Genomic DNA, 21,215 nt, shown 5'->3' with positions numbered 1-21,215 from the left:
TGGGCTCGATCCTTGGTCGGGGAACTAAGATTCTACATGCTGCATGGTGCAGCTCAAAAAATAAATAAATAAACAAAATCTTTAAAATAAATAAAATAATTTAAATTTAAGAATATAAAAATTGGGCTTCCCTGGTGGCGCAGCGGTTGAGAGTCTGCCTGCTGATGCAGGGGACACAGGTTCGTGCCCCGGTCCGGGAAGATCCCACATGCTGCGGAGCGGCTGGGCCCGTGAGCCATGGCCGCTGAGTCTGTGCGTCCGGAGCCTGTGCTCCGAAACGGGAGAGGCCACAACAGTGAGAGGCCCGCGTACCGAAAAAAAAAAAAGAATATAAAAATTAAAAAAAGAACTATATATGGCAAGAAATACTAATAAATGCAAATGACAGGCTAAAATACAATGTTTATAATATACATAGTAGGTAAAGGTATAATATCCTTACTTTACACCAGAAATGAAAAGGCAAGCCATGGACAAAAAATATTCACAGTGCATGTATCTGACAAAGGACTCAGGTCCAGAATATACAAAGAACTCCTACAAATCATTAAGAAAAACACGGACTGCACAATTAATAAATGGGCTGAAGACTCAAATGGGCACTTCACAAGAAAATATCCAAGCAGTCTATATACATATGAAAAGGTGTTCATTATGAGGTACTACCATACACCCACTGAATGGCGGTGTGATCTGACATATCCACTTCGGAAAACTGTTTGACAGTTTCTACTAAAGCTAAACATATGCCTACACTAGAACCTAGCCATTCTAATCCTAAATATATACCCAAGAAAAATGAGTACATGTGTTCACAAAAAGACATGTACAAGAAAGTTCGTAACAGTTTAATAATAGCAAAATGTCAGAAACAACTCAAATGTCTCCCAACAGGAAAACAGATAAGTTACTGCATGTTCATATAATAGAATCCTACACAACAACAAAAAGAAACACACAAGAATATAACTGAATCTCAGAGATATTACGCTGAGTGAAGGAAGCCACACACAAATAAGTACATACTGTATGTGTCCATTTATCTAAAGTTCAAGAACAGGCAAAACCTGTTTTGAAGTGATGGGCTTCCTGTGGGAGTATGAAATGGATTGAGAAGGCACACAAGGAAACCTAAAGGGGTGGTACAATTTTCTGAATCTTAATTTGGGTGAAAGTACACATAAACTGTTATCAAGCAGTACCCTTAAAAGCAAACATTTAGTAAGGTGCAAAAAGCAAAAATAGAATTTTATATTAAAGAATAATTTAACATTAATTAAAGAAATTAATATGATATAAAAGGTATAAAATACTGTAAATCCACACTACAAAGCAGTAGAAAATGAGAGTCACACAGGGAAAGCAAAAGATATTAAAAGAAATAATCCACAGAAGAAATTAAAATGGCCAAAAGTCATATTAAAAGATACTTATCTTCACTAAAAATCTAAGAAATATAAACTAAAATTAATACTACTATAATACCTGTCCGGTAGCAGATATTAAGAAGGTTAATATTATCAGGAATATGGGGAAGTAAGTATGATCATACACTATCTTTGGGATTCCATTTGGTACAACATTTTTGGGTGGCGAATTTGCAATATCCATTAATATTTTATATGGGTATATTGCAATCTCACTTCTAGGAATAAAAATGTTCACTGCAGTATTATTTGCAGTAACCAAGATCTGAAGCATTTAAATGTCCATCAGTTAGTAAGTACTTAAATAATTTATTTTATGTCCAAGTAATGAATACTACTCAGCTACTTCTGAACTGATAAAAAAAAAAACAATATCTATGATATCAAGTTAGGTGAAAAAAAGTTACAATCAATATATCCATGAGGACCTTGTTAGCTTAGAACAAAACCAAAACTCAGGTGTGTACATATCTCCCAATTTACATATTTCTAAATTTATAAATATAAACAATTATTTATAAATTGTATATTATTTACATATATAAAGTCTGGAAAAACAAATATCAAAATGTTTATAAATTATCTCTGCGTAGTAAGATTTTTAAGGATAGACTTTTAATTTTTATATACTTCCGTACTGTTTGAAAATGTTAAAGCAAGCATGTATTACTTTTATAATTAACAAAATGACTAACGGCAATAACAAAATATTTTTCCAGTTCTTTTTAATATTCATACCTGCAAAGCTTTTTCCTTCTCATTTGTCAGTTCTTGAGAATGCTTATTTGACAATGTTGCTGTGTGTGATGCCCATTCATTCCGTAACTTATCTAATTCTTGGATTTTTTCTGATAATGTCTGTAGTAGAGTTCAATATGAATATTAAAATTCTTGAATATGTTATTAGATTGGAACATGAAAATATTTGCAAAGTATATTAAAGGAGATGGAATCACAGCTTTTTAAGACATACTCAAAGCCTTTTCTTACACAGATCTTTTTGTATTTAAAGAAATCAACATTAGAATAAAAGCAATTTTAGAGTTAAAATGGTCCACAGTTTAACAATCACTAACCTTTTAGTTAAATCTGGCTCTTCGCCTCTCAATCCTCTCCTCTGGCATTAAGAAAAAAAGAAACCCAGGGTAGACCAAGTCATAAGTAGTACAGATGACCTTAAACAACACAGGTTTGAAATGCACAGGTACGCTTATACTCAGATTTTTCTTCAAGAAATACGTACTACAATACTACACAATCCACGGTTAGTTGAATCTGATGATGTGGAACCATAGATACGGAGGGCTGACTATAAACTTATGCAAGAATTTTCAACTGTGCAGGGGGCCGGTGTCCCTAACCCGCGTGTTGTTCAAGGGTCAACTGTAGTTTACTTATACACCTAAAACCTAGAAACACAGGTTCCCAAGATGGGCCACGTGGTGCAGGACAATTTTCTACCTGAAGCCATGCAGCTTATCAGATACTTTGGTCCTCAATTTCAAGGAGTAGCTATGACTGAAATGATGATAAGCCTATCAGAGGAATTAATTCTAAACTTAACAGAAGGAAGGAAGGGAAAGATTTAGAAGACAGGAACTGAAAAGCCATTTAGACAAGAGGAATGAGGTGAATTAAAGAGGAGCAGAACATATGACAGATACTATACATTATTTAATGAAGACTTGGAGAAAATGTGTCATATACTGGGGATAACAGAAATGTTTGGATAGAATAAACTATCAAGAAGAAAAAGCATCAGATTAAGACAACTGGTAGGGGAAGGGTGGCAAAAAGGAGGGGGAATTCAATGGCAGTGTGCTTTGAAAAAAAATACACAAAAGCCTAGATTTGATTCAAGAAGCAATTCAGAACCTATGTTTGGATGACTTACAAAGACAAAATGAAATTTGAATTACCTTTTGTGTGAAATTCAGTTGCCTGGTAACATCATCTAGTGATTGTGTCAATGATAATTTTTCTTCCTATTTATAAAAATAAAAGTATGCAGCTTATAATTTAATTTAATCATCTGTAGCTGTGCTACTCAAAGTGCAGCAAAGTAAGCATCAGTACCACCCTGGGAGTTTGTCAGAAATACAGAATCTCAGGCTCCACCTCAAACCTTCTGAGTTAGAATCTGCACGAGCAAGATCCCTAGAAGATTTGCCTAACCCTTAAATCTTGAGATGCACTGATCCATAGTGTTTGACTAAAAAGACTTTCTGAAAACTCTTACAAGGCATCCCAATGTTGTTTCCTTGTGCTACATACCTTATATAGTTATAGAGCACTTTCTAATCTTCAAGACACTTCCATATATTTTATCTCATTTAAGACAGCCTAGAGAGGGTACATATTTCCATACATATCTACCAGCTGATGAAACCAAGACACCAAGAGTTTAAGTGACTGCTCAAGGTCACAGAAAATCAGTAAAAATCCTGGGACCTCAGTTTCTCAATTCCTGGTCCAGTTCTATCCTGTTGTACCTTAACTAAAACAATAAAGTCAGTACATGCTATAAAAATTTCCTGGGGGCTTCCCTGGTGGTGCAGTGGTTGAGAGTCCGCCTGCCGATGCAGGGGACACGGGTTCATGCCCTGGTCCGAGAAGATCCCACATGCCGCAGAGCGGCTGGGCCCGTAAGCCATGGCCGCTGAGCCTGCGTGTCCGGAGCCTGTGCTCCGCAACAGGAGAGGCCACAACAGTGAGAGGTCTGCATACCGCAAAAAAAAAAAAAAAAAAAAAAAAAAAATTCCTGTACATCTTTAAAAGAACTTTATTCAGAAAACAAAATCTAATAGCAATATAGCTTTTCAGTGGTTTATCAGAGAGCTCTGGGACTTATTTAAAAGATTAACTTAAATTTAAATCTTACCTTGCTACATTTCAAACAGTCTGCTAGAAACTTCTTTATTTCCACATCATTTCCAGGTAACAGTTTTAATGAAAGGTGTGTAAGATGCTTAAAAGGATTTGTCTCTACCACATTTAAAAAAGCAGGTGAGTTATCCAAAATAGCTTCTGGAGAAACTAACTGTAGCAAAAACCTTTGAAAACAAAGTGTGACATAACACATTTATGAGACAGTGAAACTCTCCCATTGAATCATGAGCTCTATTGGATCATCAATGATTAAAAGGATCAGAAAAGGGAGCATACTGGAATCATAGGAGCCAATATGAAAGGATTCCCAATGGTAAAATTGGATTAATTAGTGTAAACAGTAAAATGGAGATTTATCTATTGATTGAAAACAATGAATATATAAATGTCCACGAGTTCACAATGAGAAACAGATGAGGAGAAGAAAACAAAACACTAAAAACAAAAACAAATCAAAAACCCACTGAAACCACAAAAGTAACTAGAGTAACAACTCCTTACTCTGAAAACTGACAATTTAAAAGTAAGAATTGAGCATGTATCCTTTCCTGTATGAATTTTCAGAGTAATCAAATAGCTCTAATTGATAAAGGAAAGTTCTTCTTTATAGAAGAATTATATCTAATAAATATAGGAAGAATGATGGAACTGGAAAAGCATAATTTTATAGTTGCTAATTAATTCAAACAAGAATCGTCAATTGATGAAATTTATACATAAAAGGTTTGGGAGCTTTACAAGGAAAGGATCACGTGTTACACTAAACAAATACAGATATATGTGCACACAAAATCTTATTCTTCCCTTTTTCCAAGTTCATTACAAAAACATATACTTGAACACTAGCAACAAAACTATCAAAAAGAGAAACTAAGGAAACAATCTCATTTACAACTGCACCAAAAGGAATAAAATTTCTAGGAATAAACCTACCTAAAGAGATAAAAGACCTGTATTCAGAAAACTGTAAGACAAGACACTGATGAAAGACATCGAAGACGATACAATCAGATGGAAAGATATACCATGTTCATGCACTGAAAGAATCAATACTGTTAAAATGACCATACTACCCAAGGCAATCTTCAGATTCAATGCAATCCCTATCCAAATACCAAGGGCATTTTTCACAGAACTAGAATAAAAAAAAAGTTTTAATTTATATGGAAACACAGAAGACCCTGAATAGGCAAAACAATCTTGAGAAAGAAGAACACAGCTGGAGGAATCATACTTCCCGACTTCAGACCATACTACAAAGCTACAGTAGTCAAGACAGTAGTATTGGCACCAAAACAGACACATAGATCAATGGAACAGAACAGAGAGCCCAGAAATAAACCCACACACTTATGGTTAATTAATCTACGACAAAGGAGGCAAGAATATACAATGGGGAAAGACAGTCTCTTCAATAAATAGTGCTGGAAAAACTGGACAGCTACATGTACAAGAACAAAACAGAAAATTCTCTAACAGCACATAAAAAAATAAAACTCAGAATGGATTAAAGACCTAAACGTAAGGCCGGAAACCATAAAACTCCTAGAAGAGAACATAGGCAGAACACTTTCTGACATAAATTGTAGAAATATTTTTTAGATCTATCTCCTAAAAGAAAAGGAAATAAAAGCAAAAATAAACAAATGGGACCTAATTAAATTTAAAAAGCTTTTGCACAATGTAAGAAAACTATCAACAAAACAAAAAGACAACCCACTGAATGGGAGAAAATATTTGCAAATGTTATGACCAATGAAGGGCTAATATCCAAAATACATAAACAGCTTATATAACTTAATATCAAAAAAACAAACAACCTGACAAAAAAATGGGCAGAAGACCTGAACAGACATTTTTTCAAAGACATACCGATGGCCAAAAAGAACATGAAAAGATGCTCGACATGGCTAATCATCAGGTAAATGCAAATCAAAACCACAATGAGATATTACCTCACACCTGTCAGAATGGCTATCATCAAAAAGAACACAAATAACAAATGTTGACGAGCATGTGGAGAACAGGGAACCCTCCTACACTCTTGGTAGGAATGTAAATTAGTGCAGCCACTGTGGAAAACAGTAGGGAGGTGTCTCAAAAAACTAAAAACAGACCTACCTTATGACCCAGCAATTCCATTCCTGGGCACATATCCAAATCAAACAAAAACACTAATTCTAAAAGATACATGTACCCCAATGTTCATAGCAGCATTGTTTACAATTGCCAAGATATGGAAGCAACCTAAGTGTCCATCAACAGATGAATGGATCAAGAAGATGTGGTATATATACACAATAGAGTACAAAAAAGAATGAAATTTGTCATTTACAACAACATGGATAGACCTAGAGGGTATTATGCTCAGTGAAATAAGTCAGGAAAGACAAATACTGTATGATATCACTTATATGAGGAATCTAAAAAATACAACAAACTAGTGAATATAACAAAAAAGAAACAGACACAGATATAGAGAACAAACTAGTGGTTACCACTAGGTAGAGGGAAGGGGGGAGGTGCAATATAGGGGTAGCGGATTAAGAGGTACAAACTGCTATGTATAAAATAAATAAGCTACAAGGATATATTGCACAACCCAGGGAATATAGCCAATATTTTATAATAACTATAAATGGAATATAACCTTTGGAAAAAATATATATTTGATGCTGTTAAACATTTCAGGTAACTTTAATGGCTTTGCCAAAACATGAAAATTAAGGGGCAAATATTTCTGATTTTATAAATTTGAGATTTATGAACCTCTCACCACAGCTTTGAAAATAGACAGAGGTACTTATATAGAATATTTTCCCATCAAGTTGTCTTACAAAGAAGAGTCTGTCTTTAGGGAAGTTTAATGATATAGTGCTCTCCTGAGACTTACCTTGGAATTTCTTTGGCATGTTCTTGAGTACACTGCTGAAGGAGATCTATGAATTTTTGTGGGAAAGCTGAGAAGTCTATCAGAAGACCTTGCTGGAATTTTAAACTATACAGAAGACAGGAAAAGAAATTCTTTTAGAATTTTAATTACTGTATTTAATTACAAATAACATCCTGAAAGACTATTCTTTTATTTACTGAACACACATTATAATCAAGAATTAAGCTAGGGAACTTTGATTTTTATAGAGTTTATTCAATGGGAGGGAAAAGGTCAACACATCGAGCTAAAGCTCCAAACTTCTGAGCTGCTAAGCAAAATGCTGATAATCTATCAAATACTTATTTTCAAAAACAGCCTGAATAATTACAGTATAAATAGTCCAGTGCTCCCAAAATGCCTAAATGTTTCTAATAGGTATGTGTTTCAAAGAGGATAGTACCGATACATTCACAAAACTTAAAAATTTACTTATTCCTAGATCAAAGACCAGAAAAATAAATATAGTTACCTCTGAAAATCTTCCTCTGATATAACAAGGTTATACAGAAAAAATGGATCAGTATCATCAGTCAGACGGATAACTAAATCCTAAAAGAAAGATAGTTATTTTTAATGTTTTCAGTAGATTTGGCTTTTAGAGTAATTTCTTCCTTCTTGGAAGTGAAATCATCTAGTATTATCAACATATCACTGTTATAGTTCAGACAGCTCTGTCTTCTGGTGCTGCTGGGTTTTCATTGGTCTTTGGAGACTTTAGCATCTTAAATAGGGTTAAATATTCTGCTCCTTGAGAGCCACATGGAGTGGAAGGTGGGAAGGAAAGGGGTCTATAAAAGCTAATTAAATGCTAGGAGTTGTAAGTTGAAGAATATATCATTCTATCAGAGGCTTAAGAAAGTTTAGACCCAGCCCTTGCTGCACTATGATACCATAACAAAAGTATTCTTTACCACTGATCATATCATAATCAATTATATTTTCAGTTTCCCTCAAGTTAACTGTCTGGTATTTCCAAAGTGGTAAATACATCAGCAGAAATGACAAACAATCATCTACCCTAGATAAGAAAGGAACATTTGTCTCTCAGGCAGAGGACAGGGGTATCAGGTGACAGGCTGTCAGGGCTTCTTCCTAAGAGCCTACCTATTCTCTCCCACTCTTAAGTGGCCACTGATGTGGAACCCCATCTGTTTTCAGTTTCAAATGAAGTGAATACCTTTCATAAAGACCATTTTATCACAGCAGCTAAAGCTGACAGAAAAGTACACAGAAATCATGTATTTCAGAGCACACTGACACAAGGAAAACAGGACTAGCAAGATGATGGGCTAACAGAGGTTAAGATTAAGTTTCTACTTAGAAATAATATCTACTTGTGGCTACTGAGGAACCACTAGGGTCCTAGAAAAATCTAAACCACTTTTATGAGTAGAGCTGGAAAATGAAAAGGTACAGCAGGCATAGGAATAACATGTAAGAAGTATAATATATAATCTCTACCCTAGAAAATTAGCAACCTAGGTGTTTGCTCTGCTTCAGAAGGCACTGTTCTTAAAGCAGCTTCTATTTAAGTATTTCTTGAAATCCACCCCAAGATGCTATAAAAAACTGAAGCTGCTACTAACACCATTAGATCCTTGAATATGTACAGGGAAAGCTATGACAGAGAAAACAGATGTATTTCTTAGCCCTCCATTCTATATCCTCATTTCTGTTAATGACTCATACTTTTAAATCAGATTAGACTGATGTTCTAAACACCTCTCTTCAAAAGGCAAAAAGATTCAAAACTATCTCCCTGCAGTGCTTCAATTCATTCTGTTCTCACATTTACATGAAATGCCAATTCTACAGGGTAGCAATATATATTCTAGCAACTTAAAAAAGTGTAATGCGGGAATTCCCTGGAGGTCCAGTGGTTAGGACTCTGAGCTTCCACTGCAAGGGGCACGGGCACAGGTTTGAACCCTGGTGGGGTTCGATCCCTGGTCCGGGAACTAAGATCCGGCAAACCACAAGGGGTGGCCAAAAAAAAGTGCAATGGGGCAAACCTAAGGAGACTGTTGTCCCAATTCCCAATTCTTGCATGCTTTAGAAATATATGATATAATAATCTCTCAGTTGTTGTCTTAGTAGGTTCTACCACCCCAGATCTGCAAGCTATAAAATGGCCCAAAATTAAAAAGCAAGATGATATAACAAAAGATCTCACATTCTTAAAAAACAAAAATAATTATAATGTACAGAATTACCATATCTCAAAAAAAGAAAAATATTTATTTCAAAAGAAATAAATACCAACCTTTCTGTGAACTGGATTAGAAACTGATTGTAGTTCAATGCTCAGTCTAATACTCACTCTCCTGTATGAAAAGATATGCCCAACTATCAGAAACATTCACATGAAATGAATTATTACTACCATTTGTATAGCTAACATTTTCCATCTTAAGCCACAAGCTCCTCCACAGGTTGTCCCTAAATGATGAACAGATGTTTGGAAAGCACCCTGGATTTGAAGTTTAAGTTCCTATTTTTCTACAAGTAAGCAATGAGGTTTTTAACCTGAGGATAAATTTTTCTCTCCTGTAAAAAGAGGTTGTCGTGAGGATTAAATGAGATAAATGATGTGGAATGCCTACTGTTAGCCTGGTATACAACCTTACTGGCCTGATTCTCAAATAACATCTACTGAAAGACAAACCATCAGTTTTATAACAATTTTTCACATTAAAAAATACCACCTGAAATGACCAAATTGATTTATGAGAGATTTCATTTGAAAATTTTAAAGTGTGAATAATATTAAAATACTTTAATGTTTACAACAAAGGAAATAAGAAAACATGTTCGCTTCCCTTATGCATACACAAAAAAATTTTTTTTCAGATTCACAAACTACATCTGATCAATAGACTCTCTATGCAATATATCCACAGAAGTATTGTCAACAAGTTTATTATCTATCTAATCCCAGAGTAAATCTAAACCCTAAAGGGAAAAAACCATAGTGTTACACATTCTATACTGCATCTTAGAAAACCCAGTATTGAACAGAGGCATATAAATAAAGGTGCTCATAAACATTAATTAAATTGAGCAAAAATGTTTAAATAATTCAGGAAACAAAGGGGAAATGGTGAAAAACATCTCTGCACAAGTGCTTCTCAAATTATTCTGCTAGAATTAAATAACAATGGTCTTTCCCTAATGTGAAGGGAAAATAAATTAACAAATTGAATTTGTTCAGTTTTAAGTTATTCTTTTAAAGATGTTTTAAACTTTTTCCACATTCTACTACTTCTACAGAAGTACAGACAGAGTAACCGAGTGTTGATGGAAAAACTTGGTTATAGTTGACTAAAACTAGATTCAATTGTTTAGTTTTTTTTATGCTCTGACTTGTAATTTATATTGGTTAAATACATGTCATTTTAGTTAAATTTCTTATTAAACATATACTGGATATTAAATCTTAGTTCACATGACGAGGTTACCATAACTTGTATATTATCTAAAAAGGAACAAGGAGCACTGGTAAACACCACAAAGGTAGGAAGAATTACCTTTAAAACAAGAGAATGCTTTGTTTCTGTCTCTCTAGTATCTAAAGCAATGTATGTGAAACAGATTAAACTCCTACTCCAATTCCACTTAAATTAAGTGTTCTTGTGGGGCGGGGAGAAACCTTTCAATTCCCTAACTTATAAAAAAAAGTGGAAAAAAAGTGGACTGAGTTAGGTTTGTGAGGGCCTTTTCAGCTCTACAATGTCATTATGTTTCGTTTTCATCTTTTGAAGTTTTTTTTTTTTTTTTTTTGCGGTACGCGGGCCTCTCACTGTTGTGGCCTCTCCCGTTGCAGAGCACAGGCTCCAGACGCACAGGCTCAGCGGTCATGGCTCACGGGCCTAGCTGCTCCGCGGCATGTGGGATCCTCGCATGTGGGATCCTCCCGGACCGGGGCACGAACCCGTGTCCCCTGCATTGGCAGGCAGACTCTCAACCACTGCGCCACCAGGGAAGCCCCTTTTTAAGTTTTTTCTAGTACATACTGCCATAGTGATATGACACTGTAGTTGATAACTTTACACTTTTAAAAGTGTGTCACACTTGATAAATTTGTAAAAAAATTCAAGAAGCATCCATTAAATAAAGTATTCTCTACATAATACTGGAAGTTTTATTACTATGATAAATTTCCAATCATATTAATGATTTTGTTGCATATATTCCAAAAGCCTATATGCATTAGATGCTGGGGGGAAAAAGAGGAGGAGAAGCCCATAGATTAAAACTATTCCCCACATTTACTTCAAAAACCTCCAGAGAAATATCTTGTAGAAAAGCATGAGCTTTCAGAGGATCTGAAATCACAAATCTTACTTCCTCCACTGTAATGGTTAATGTCATAGGAACAATATAAAATGAAGTTTAAAAAACAATTTTAAAAATGCTATTTTTCAAAATAAATGTCACATTCTGAACAATGCATAAATCTGCATAACATTCTCCCTGTCAGTTAGATTCAGCAGAACTGGATTCTAGCCCACCTCTGCCACATAGTAGCTGTGACCTTAAACTCTCAATTCAAACAAAAGCTACTCTAAGCCAGGTACTATGCTGGGTGCTAGGGATACAAACAGAAATAAACATGGTTCATGTCCTCAAATTGAGATCAGATTAAATGACTTTACCCTAAGGTTTGCTTCTGATTGTATTTTAAAGCTTCAAGAGAGAGGAGGGAATGGTTACTAGCACTTACCCATTCATTCACTACTGAGTGCCTGCTAGACACTTTGCTTATATCGTCTTATTTAACAACAATAATGCCAAGTAAATATTATCTCTGCCTTACAAAGGAAGAAGCTGAGATGCACAGAATTACAAATTTCATTAAGGTCACACTGCAGAGCCCAAATTAGAACTCAGACTTTTCACCTACACCATGCTAATAAATGATTAAGGACAATTAATATCAACTTAGGCAACTTTGAGAAGGTCCCTATAGCAAAAGAATTTAAGACAGACCTAGAAAGTTATGAAAGAAAAAGCATTTGAGGTATCAGGAAAAAACGGAGTAAAGGTATGATATTGAGAGAGTATTGGGTACACTCGGGATAACAAGTAGTCCTGTGTGACTACTATATTGGACAGAGGAGCTTAGGGAAAAAAAAAATGAAAAAGCAGGTTGGTGTCAAACCGTGGGCTTCAAAATTTTGCATCACTTTCCTCCAGACAGAGTTCTCTGAGCACTACCACGTCCTCAACTGAAGTCCCTTTTTCTCTATGACTTTAATTCATTTACATTACTTCATGCATTAATCGTACTTTAATAATAGCTTATGTTTACTGAATGCTCAGGCACTGTTCTAAACACTTTATATGTATTAACTTATTTAATACATGCTCATAATAATCCCACAGGTAGGTACTTTTATTTTTATCAATTTAAAGATGAGGCACAGAGAAGTAAGAAAAATTGTACAAAAGCAAGCTGTAAGTGGTAGAACTGGAATTTAAACCCAGACAGGGACTTCCCTGGTGGTCCAGTGGTTAAGAATCTGCCTTCCAATGCAGGGGACATGGGTTAGACCCCTGGTCAGGGAACTAAGATCCCACATACCGCAGGGCAACGGAGACCACACGCCACAACTAGAGAGCCCGCATGCTGCAACTATAGAGCCCATGAGCCACAACTAGACAGCCCGTGTGCCACAACCAAGACCCAACGTAGCCAAAAAATAAATTAAAAAAAATAATAATAAAATAAACCCAGACAATGTGGCTCCATAACCTGAACTATTTTTTTTAATGTACAAAACAGAGGGATTATATATCCTTTTTTTTAATTGAACTATAGTTAATTTACAATGTTGTGTTAATTTCTGCTGTACAGCAAAGTGATTCAGTGATAAATATATATATTTTTTCATATTCTTTTCCATTATGGTTTATCATGGGATATTGAATATGGTTCCCTGTGCTATACAGTAAGACCTTGTTGTTTATCAGAGTCTGAACTCTTAACCAGTGCTATGCTGCCTCTCAAAGGAAGATATTTTTGTTTCCCCTGTTAAAGTGTGAGTTCCTTGAGGGCTAGAATGAAAATTGTTTTTTTGCTCTTGCTGCCGTTGGAGGAAGGTGGTGAGGAAGAAGGGAGCTTCTCAGCACCTAGGACAGTGCCTGGTACACAGTAGGCATTCATAAATATTTGTTGAGCTGAACTGGCCTTGAATACTTTTAACTAAAGAGTCTGGACTGTTTTTCCTATAAGTCAAGCGTCAGCAAACTTTAGTTGTAAAAGGCCAGATAGTAAATATTTTAGGCTTTGCAGGCTACAAGGTCTGTCACATTTATTCATTTCTGCCCTTATACCACAAAAGCAGCAACAGATAATTCTTAAACAAATGAGAATAGCTAAATTTAATAAAACTTTATTTACAAAAAAAGGTAGTGGGCTATCTGGCCCACGGGCTCTAGTTTTCTGACCCCTGCTATAGGTGATACAAATATACAAAAAGTTTCTAGACAGAAAGTCTAAAAACGCTGAAACTGTGTTTTAAGAAGATAACTGTGATGACAATGTAGTGAGATGGAGAAGAGCTAGGAGTTTCAACATTGGGATCAGGAATTACGCCCTCCCTTTCTTTTATCTTTCTGTAATCATTCTAGAACACAGCTGTCCACAAATATAAGGCATGTATGTAATATTTAATTTTCCAGAAGCCACATTAAAAAATTAAAAGAAACATAAATATTTAATTAACCCTATATATCATTTTTGTCACCTTAACACATAATCAATATAAAAACTTAAATATTTTACGTTCCTTTTTTCTCCTAGTAAGTCTTCAAAGTCCAACATGCAACTTTTATGCACATCAGTTCAGCTTAGCTCCATTTCAAATGTCCAACAACCACAGTGGCTCCCATACTGGGCAGCACAAAAGAATGATCAACTAACCTATAGATCTGCATTTACAGCTGCTGGTCTTGGTACCATCTCCTTGCCTGGCCTGCCAATTGATTCTGAATCGAATTCTGCACTATATACTACTTTCACATTACTGGCAGCTCAATATAGCAATGTCTTCGTTTTTTATATGTCCCATTTCCACACCATTTAGTCTTCACACACATTTTCACACCTGATCCTCCTAACAACCAACCATGTAGGTAGGCCTGCTATATCAGCTTTACAAAGGAGGAAACTTACAGTTCAGAGAAGTTAAGAGACAGCTGACACTCAGTGGTGGAACTGAAACAAAATTGAAATCTCCTGACTTCCAGCCAGATCTCTCTATTTAAGCCTCAACAGCACCACCTCTTTAGTCAGTTGTAATTTCGCATTTACCTGTGAGACTGGCCTTTACTTCCTCCCCCACTGGACTGTGAACTCCACGAACACAAGGACTTTTTCCTGACCATTGTATCCCCAGGACCCAGCAAGGCGTTTTGCAAGTATGCAGTATTTGTTGAATGAAAAAATGAATGGATGAAATTGTAGTTTTCCCCAACTGTCTTTAGTCTATTAAACGTAATCTATTTTTAGTAACTAATGTGAAAAAAAGGCAATACCATAAAGTTGATTTTTTTTAAGTCGAAGCTTAAATTTACTTCCAATATAATTCAAAGAAGAAAGAAAAAAAAAAAAAAAGGCTGGGAGCCAAGGCCTGAGTTCTAGTGCCCGCCCTGCTGTAAACTCGTAAGCCCTCGAGTAAATGAAGTTCTCTGGGCCAGAGTTCTTACCTGTCAAAAAGAGAGAAAGGGGCTATACTGTCCACGAGCATGTTCAGCGATAAGATCTTTTTTTTTTTTAACGTGATGCAGGTCAGCGTCCCATTTCTCACACCCTTCCCTCCTCAGCAACGGCGGACTTGGTGAGAGGTAGCCACTAGGTCCCAGCTAGGTCTCCCTCCACGTCCCGGGGACTCCTGCCGGACACCCAGCCGCACGCCGGGGCCCACTGGCTGCAGCCGCCATCTTTCCCCCTTGGCCCGACCCCAACCGCCATCCGCGGGCACGGGGTAACGCTGACCTCACCTCTCCTCGCAGTCTTTGCATTTCACTTGCAACGGGACGAGGTGCTGGAAGAGAACCTGGCTCATGCTGAACCGCTTCCCCGGCAGGTGTGCGGGAAACTCCAAGTGCGGCCCGCAGCACTAGCCTAAAAGACGTCCGGGTCCTGTTAAAGTTTGAGTTTGGCGCTCGGTTTCCGCGGAGGAGGCGGGGAAAAAATAAAACAGAGGGGCTATGCGGGAAGTTTGGACCTCGCCAGCCACCATCAGCTTCTTCCGGGTATTTTCGGCGGATGGGGCGGTAGTTCCGGGCATTATCCTGCGTGGCTGGACCCGAGGCAGACATATTTGTTAAGGGAAGGAGACCCGAGAGAACCTGACAACTTTTCTTCTCTTCACCCGATCAATGCTTGCCACCCAAAGTGAGACCTGAATTATGGCGGCTTCTGCGCCGACGCCGCACGGAACTGGCTTTCCAGCAGAGGGGCGATGTGGCTACTATGTGGAAAAGAAGAAGCGCTTCTGCAGGATGGTGGTGGCAGCAGGAAAAAGGTTCTGTGGTGAACACGCTGGAGCCGCGGAGGTCTGGTATCGCCTTACCCTCTCGAGAGTCGGAAATAAGTTTCCTGGTCCGGCACCTCCCCTCTGACAGATTTCTGCTTCAGTCCCCTGGATTTTCCAGCTTTTCCTGCGATAAACGCAGTCCTGGCCTCCCTAGGGAGAGATGATGAGCCGTAGTGAAGTGCAGTGTTTTCTTGTACTAAGTAAGGCGCCAGCAGTGACCCGTTTATCTTGATACCAACTCATGGTAATGCTAGATTTTAGTTTTACGGCAGACTACCGCTTCTTGCCCTCCGCTCACTCTCCGCCTTCCTGATGGGAAATGGTGGTTTAGAAAGAAGAGTGATCAAAGAAGCATCCCAAGGTTTCACTAATTGTGTTTTCATTGTTCCGTGAGTGATAATAACTTCTTGTCAATGCGGTTGAGAGAAACTTTTTAAATTTTTTATTTAGACGTACGGTCTTTTGAAAGCAACTAATAACTACTTTGCTGAAAAGGGGAAGGAAAGATTTAAAAACATGTAAGAATTGACTCTCCTTTTAAAATTGAGAACAGAAAGTGTACAGTTTTTGTTCAATTATACTTATGATTGTATTGTCAAACAACATATTTTTAGTATGTGTGTTTCTTTAGGATATATATGATAGGAAATTTAAAAATCAAGAACAGTAAAATGCTAATAGAAAAAGAGCATGTTTAATAGGTTTTAGAAAGATTAAACCAAAGAGACAAGCATCTGATTTTATGCCTTCTGAATGTCCAGTATTATTTACATTATTTTTCTTTGTTAGATGGTTTATCCTTCTAGGCAATATCCAGTACAGATAACCCCAGAACCCCTTCATCTCCTACTGTCCCTCATAGCTATAGCTCTAGTTCATATTTTGATTTGGCTAATATTTGCCTAGGGTGAAGTGTACTGAAACAAGCTTATTCTTGTTTTGGAATGTGAGTGACCTGTGATTTATGGGAACTCTTTGAAGTACACTCTCTGTTGTATTGGCTGGTTTTGAGAGCACCAGCAAACATCCCCTGATTGAAAAATGAACTTTCTGATAGGAGGAGGATTTTGTTCTCACTCTAAGGCCTTACACTTCACCTTAATCAGACACCCAGAGGTGACTGCAGACGGTGACAGTGGTAGAATATGAATAGATCCTTACAGGGTGATCCATATTCCTGGAGAGGAATGACATCATGTTATTAATCCCTTGAAAAAAGACTGCAAAACACTAAGTGGAAACAGTTTCCATGACTATGATTTGGTTTTCAATTTTGGGCATCCTACTGAATCTGTAATTTATGTTATAATTGGATGTATTGTTTCCGTCTTTTTTTTTTTCTTAAGTGTCATATATGGCTGAGATCACTTGTACTCAGTTTTACCCAGTGGTTCTTAAATGGGGCTGATTTAGCACCCCCAGACAATGTTTGAAGACATATTGGTTGTCACAACTGAAGAGTGTTTCTTGCTTCTAGTGAAGAGAGGCCAGAGATTCTGCTAAACATCCTACAATGGACAGGACGAAAAAGAATTATCCAACCTGAAATATCAGTAGTGCCAAGGTTGAGAAGCCCTGTTTGTAAACCCAAATAATAAATGTTAAAAGTGCTTTTCTCCCCTACTCTATCGTTAAGCTTTGGGAGGTTAGTATAGAGTCTTCTCTTTCATGGAGGTTAGACTTTCAAGTCAGCAAATAGGGAAGAATAATGTACTATATTTTCAAAAGATACTGAAAAGTCTCTTAGCATGTTCATGAAATTCTGTGTACATAGTTTCATGAATATGCTGGGAGGCAGACCAGAACTGAAATAAACTGAAAAAGGAATTGTTAATGCTAATCGTGAACACTTAGCATTTACTGTATGAACAGCACCATGCTAAGCAGTTTTGTTTTGTTTTTTTAACCTATTAGCTCACTTAATTTTTACAACCCTTAGGAGGTAAGATATATTATTCTCATCTTTCAGATGAGGCAGTAAGACTACCTCAGATTGTAGAGTTAGGAGCTGATAGTTAGGAGCCTGATAGATAGAACTGGGAGTCATACCTAGGTAGTCTGGCTGACCTTTGGTTTTAACTGTTATGCTATCCTGTTATATACAGATTCATGTCAGTGTTGGGTAGACTTGCCAACACTATTAATTCCTTTTTTTTTTCCTGAGTATATGTAGTTAAATCCGTGTAACTTAGAAACGAACAGGATGTAACTCTTCTATACTAAAAAGTTGCAAAGCTAGTAGAGTAAGGCCACATACCAAATGGTTAAAATACCATATAGACAGTCCCCAACTTACAATGAATGGTTCGACTTATGATTTTTTTGGATTTATGATGTTGGAAAAGCGGTAGGCATTCAGTAGAGAGTGTACTTTGAATTTTGAATTTTCATCTTTTCCGGGGCTAGCGATATGCACTGCTGGGCAGTGGCAGGGAGCCAGGGCTTCAAGTCAGCCACGTTATCATGAGGGTAAACAAGTAATATGCTTACTACCATTCTGTACCCATACAACCATCTGTTTTTCACTTTCAGTACAGTATTCAATAAATTACATGAGATATTCAACACTTTATTATGAAATAGGCTGTTAGATGATTTTGCCCAACTGTAGTCTAATATAAGTGTTCTGATCACATTTAAGGTAGACTAGGCTATGCTACGATGTTCAGTAGGCTAGGTGTATTAAATGCATTATTGACTTAAGATATGTCAACTTATGATGGGTTTATCAGGTTGTAATTCCATCATAAGTTGAGGAAGATCTGTCTTTCTTTGTTTCTGAGATACTTTTTTTTTACTTTTTTTTTCACATTTTAACATCTCTGAAATTCGAATGCTTCTTAAAATCAATGACATGTTATAATTTAAATTGGCAACATTTTTCCTTTCTTAGTAATACCTAAAATAGTGTATATTATAGTCAGTGCTGTCATAGATTCAAAATTCCATATGTAGGCCTTTTCTATAACGTGTTTGAAGCTATAGACCCTGGTTGTCCAAAGCATTATTTGCTCAGATATACATAAACGAGCTACACCAAAGGTGTTTTTTTAATTGAAGTGTAGTTGATGTACAGTGTTATATGTTACAGGTGTACAATACAGTGATTCACAATTTTTAAAGGTTATACTCCATTTATAATGATTATAAAATATTGGCTATATTCCCTGTGTTGTACAATATATCTTTGTAGCTTATTTATTTTATACGTAGCAGTTTGTACCTCTTAATCCTCTACCCCTGTACTGCCCCTTCCCCCTTCCCTCTCCCCCCGGTAACTACTAGTTTGTTCTCTATATCTGTAAGTCTGTTTCTTTTTTTGTTATATTAACCAGTTTGTTGTATTTTTTTAGATTCCACATATAAGTGATATCCTACAGTATTTGTCTTCCCTGTCTGACTTATTTCACTTACTATAAAACCCTCCAAGTCTATCCATTTTGTTGCAAATGGCAAAAGTCCATTCTTTTTATGGCTGAATAGTATTCCACTGTGTGTATATGTGTGTGTGTGTGTGTGTGTGTGTGTGTGTGTGTGTGTTTGTGTATATATATGTATATATATATACCACATCTTGATCTATTCATCTGTTGATGGACACTTAGGTTGCTTCCATATCTTGGCAATTGTAAATAATGCTGCCTTGAACATTGGGGTACATGTATCTTTTCGAATTAGTGTTTTTGGTTTTTTTGGATCTGTACCCAGAAATGGAATTGCTGGGTCATGAGGTAGTTCTGTTTTTAGTTTTTTGACATTCCTCCCTACTGTTTTCCGCTGCACCAATTTACATTCCCACCAACAGTGTAGGAGGGTTCCCTTTTCTCCACATGCTTGTCAACATTTGTTATTTGTGTTCTTTTTGATGATAGCCATTCTGACAGGTATGAGGTGATATCACATGACACTGGAGATTTTTGTTGTTAAACTCTATGACCTGATTTTGCCAGTGTTTTGTTAATGTCCTTGTAAGGTTTCCTTACCTTGTTTTGGGATAGCATAAGCTTATGATTACACTGAAGTTGTATCTAGTATCTTGATATTTTATTCAAATAAATATGCCTTTTTTTTTTTTTTAATTAGGAAGAAAATGCTCGGAAAAGAATCCTGTGTCCTTTAGATCCAAAACAGTAAGTATGGGTCAGAGAAGGGTTTTTCTGTGCTGGAAACAGTGATTATCACAGTCTTATTTTAAATAATTTTCTCTTTAAATTTAGCACAGTATATGAAGATCAACTAGCAAAACATTTGAAAAAATGTAACTCAAGAGAGAAGCCAAAACCTGTAAGTGTTTGATCAGTAAAACTGAATGGTGAAATGTGTGGTATGTAATGTTTATATATACTTAGTAGATTACAAATGTGAATTTTTAACAAGGAGGCTTAAATATGGCAAATACATTTGAGTGTATATAAGACATCAGATTGTGAATCCACTTAGACTCCTAATTGAGATAACAGAATTTTATGCAAGAAGAGTGGTATTCAGAGAATAATTCCACAGTTTAGTTATTCAAAAATATTTACTTAGTGCCTACTAAATTCATTTCAATAAAATATGATCCCAGCCTTCATGGAAATTACTTGAGACTGGTAAGTAACTTGTAAATAATGGGCATTATTTAATAAGTTCAATGAAAGAAGTAAGTACACATGTGATAAGAGCACATACTTGCATTAAAATTAAATCCAAGGGGTCAAGAAAGGCTTCCCAGAGGGAATAACACTTGAGCTAAGTCTTGATTTGGCAAAGAAAAGAAAGAAGAATCTTTCTAAGTGGAAAGAACTATATGTGCAGAGGCAGAAATTGAGAAACCACTTGAGGTTTTCAAGGAACTTGTACTTATTCTAGAAGATACAGGGAACCATTGAAAGATTGCAAGTGAGGAAATGGTGGGGTCAGATTTATCTCTTAGAGCAATGTGGGAGGATGGCTTGCAATCAGAAGGTCTAGTGAGGGGGGCATTGCTGCAATCCAGGTAGGACATGATAAGAGACTGAATTAAAGAGGATGGAAAGAATATAGATAAATGCAAGAATTATTTAGGTAGCAGAATCAATAAAAGTTGTTGACTGATTGGAAATTCGGAGTTGGATATGTGAGTCCGAAACTCAGTAGAGGGGTTGGGCGAGTAATAAAGATTCAGAAGTCAAATACATACAGATCATAGGTGAAGCTTTGGATTTTTAAGTTACCCAGGGTAAGAGATTAGTTAGAACTGGGGGGAAGTTGGGGGACTTGTTTATTCAATAGATATTAATTGAGCACTTACGCCAGACATTGTACCAAGCACCCTGCTTAAAATAACATGAAAATCTAGTGGAAGGGATAGAAAATACAATATTATATGTGTTAAAATAGATTAAGTACAGAGTGCTATGGAAGAATAAAGGAGAAGAGCCTAACCCTTTTGGGAGAGGA

At 36.5% G+C, this 21,215-nt stretch overlaps 2 protein-coding genes across 18 annotated transcripts in view; one reads left to right on the top strand and one right to left on the bottom strand.

Moving 5' to 3' along the window:
- The window catches only part of SASS6 (SAS-6 centriolar assembly protein), a 52,389-nt gene extending 36,813 nt beyond the window's left edge, over positions 1 to 15,576 (bottom strand). For 6 of the 10 annotated variants that reach the window (XM_033862925.2, XM_019919235.3, XM_073810398.1 and 3 more), the window contains exons 1-7: positions 15,251 to 15,576; positions 9,515 to 9,575; positions 7,721 to 7,800; positions 7,210 to 7,314; positions 4,309 to 4,480; positions 3,347 to 3,412; positions 2,166 to 2,285 (exon numbers count right to left, since the gene is read on the bottom strand). In XM_033862925.2, coding sequence (XP_033718816.1) covers positions 2,166 to 2,285; positions 3,347 to 3,412; positions 4,309 to 4,480; positions 7,210 to 7,314; positions 7,721 to 7,800; positions 9,515 to 9,575; positions 15,251 to 15,576 — 930 coding nt within the window. Of the gene's footprint in view, positions 1 to 2,165; positions 2,286 to 3,346; positions 3,413 to 4,308; positions 4,481 to 7,209; positions 7,315 to 7,720; positions 7,801 to 9,514; positions 9,576 to 14,961; positions 15,205 to 15,250 lie in introns of those variants that run through there. The other 4 variants (XM_033862938.2, XM_019919238.3, XM_033862943.2 and 1 more) reach the window with 4 other exon arrangements.
- A 90-nt stretch (positions 15,577 to 15,666) lies between these two features.
- TRMT13 (tRNA methyltransferase 13 homolog) overlaps positions 15,667 to 21,215 on the top strand; it is a 28,243-nt gene continuing 22,694 nt past the window's right edge. For 7 of the 8 annotated variants that reach the window (XM_073810448.1, XM_019919244.3, XM_019919242.3 and 4 more), the window contains exons 1-3: positions 15,667 to 15,813; positions 19,878 to 19,924; positions 20,012 to 20,078. In XM_073810448.1, the coding sequence (XP_073666549.1) occupies positions 15,667 to 15,813; positions 19,878 to 19,924; positions 20,012 to 20,078 (261 nt within the window). The other variant, XM_019919243.3, reaches the window with a different exon arrangement.

Source organism: Tursiops truncatus, chromosome 1 (assembly GCF_011762595.2).
Source record: "Tursiops truncatus isolate mTurTru1 chromosome 1, mTurTru1.mat.Y, whole genome shotgun sequence".
NCBI classification, from domain to species: Eukaryota; Metazoa; Chordata; class Mammalia; order Artiodactyla; family Delphinidae; genus Tursiops; species Tursiops truncatus.
Note: the sequence above shows the minus strand (reverse complement) of the source record. Positions and strands in the feature narration are given on the sequence as shown.